This window comes from Mandrillus leucophaeus, unplaced genomic scaffold (assembly GCF_000951045.1).
Source record: "Mandrillus leucophaeus isolate KB7577 unplaced genomic scaffold, Mleu.le_1.0 Scaffold845, whole genome shotgun sequence".
Taxonomy (NCBI): domain Eukaryota; kingdom Metazoa; phylum Chordata; class Mammalia; order Primates; family Cercopithecidae; genus Mandrillus; species Mandrillus leucophaeus.
Genome location: NW_012109197.1, coordinates 133,652 through 134,734, shown reverse-complemented (window position 1 = coordinate 134,734; position 1,083 = coordinate 133,652). Strand labels below are relative to the sequence as shown.

At 65.1% G+C, this 1,083-nt stretch overlaps 1 protein-coding gene across 1 annotated transcript in view; it reads left to right on the top strand.

Annotated features, from left to right (window-relative positions):
- The window catches only part of PKP3 (plakophilin 3), a 14,375-nt gene that overhangs the window by 10,656 nt on the left and 2,636 nt on the right, over positions 1 to 1,083 (top strand). The window contains exons 7-8 of the mRNA XM_011968495.1: positions 563 to 737; positions 939 to 1,074. Of these exons, the coding sequence (XP_011823885.1) occupies positions 563 to 737; positions 939 to 1,074 (311 nt within the window). The remainder of the gene's footprint in view (positions 1 to 562; positions 738 to 938; positions 1,075 to 1,083) is intronic.

Below are 1,083 nucleotides of genomic sequence, written 5' to 3'. Positions count from 1 at the left end.
TGTCCTTCCTCCTCCACCTACCCCCTCTGCCTGTCCCCTACTCCTCCTGTTCTCCCTCTGTGTCCCCTCAACCTGGTCCCCCCCTCCACCTGCCCCCTCCGCCTATCCTCCCACCTGTTCCCCCTCCTCCACCTGTCCCCCTTTTCTGCCTGTCCCCCTTCTCCTGTCCCTCCTCTGCCTGTCCTCTCTCCTCTGTTCTGATCCCTCCACCCCATTTGGTTCCCTTCTGTCCCTTTGTCCCTTTTGCTGGCCATGTTTCTACTTGGGCCTCCCCTGCCCGCCTCTTTCCTGGACCCCTGGCCACTCTGTCCTGTGGCTTTGTCTCCTTGGAGCCACCTCCCGCACCAAGCCTGCTCACCACACCCCACATTTTGTCCCCTTTTGCTTGGTCCCAGCTCTATCACCCCAAATGCCACCCCAGGGTCTCCCCAGCAGGGCTTGTGGGTGAGGCACAGAACACCAGGCCAGCCCCTGGGGAGAGGCAGGACCTCCTCACTCCATGCCCAGAAAAGCGGAGGGGGTTGGAGGGCAGACGCTGAGAGCAGCCTCCCCCGTGGTCCAGGGATCCTGTGGAACCTCTCATCCAGTGACCACCTGAAGGACCGCCTGGCCAGAGACACGCTGGAGCAGCTCACTGACCTGGTGTTGAGCCCCCTGTCGGGGGCTGGGGGTCCCCCCCTCATCCAGCAGAACGCCTCGGAGGCGGAGATTTTCTACAATGCCACCGGCTTCCTCAGGTGCGCCAGCCTGGGGCAGTGAGGCAGTGGGGTGGGGACTGCGGGCAGGTTCATTGTAGGGACTCCGCCTGGCCTGGCGTTCACAGCCGCACACACCGCACGCCCCGCACTGGGGGATGGGCGTGCAAGGGCCCAGGATGGGATGGGACAGGGCCTGGGATGGGGAGTCCCTGGGGGGCTCTGATCCGCCTCGGTCCCCAGGAACCTCAGCTCAGCCTCTCAGGCCACTCGCCAGAAGATGCGGGAGTGCCACGGGCTGGTGGACGCCCTGGTCACCTACATCAACCACGCTCTGGACGTGGGCAAATGCGAGGACAAGGTGAGGGGCGCGGTGCGGGCGGGGGGG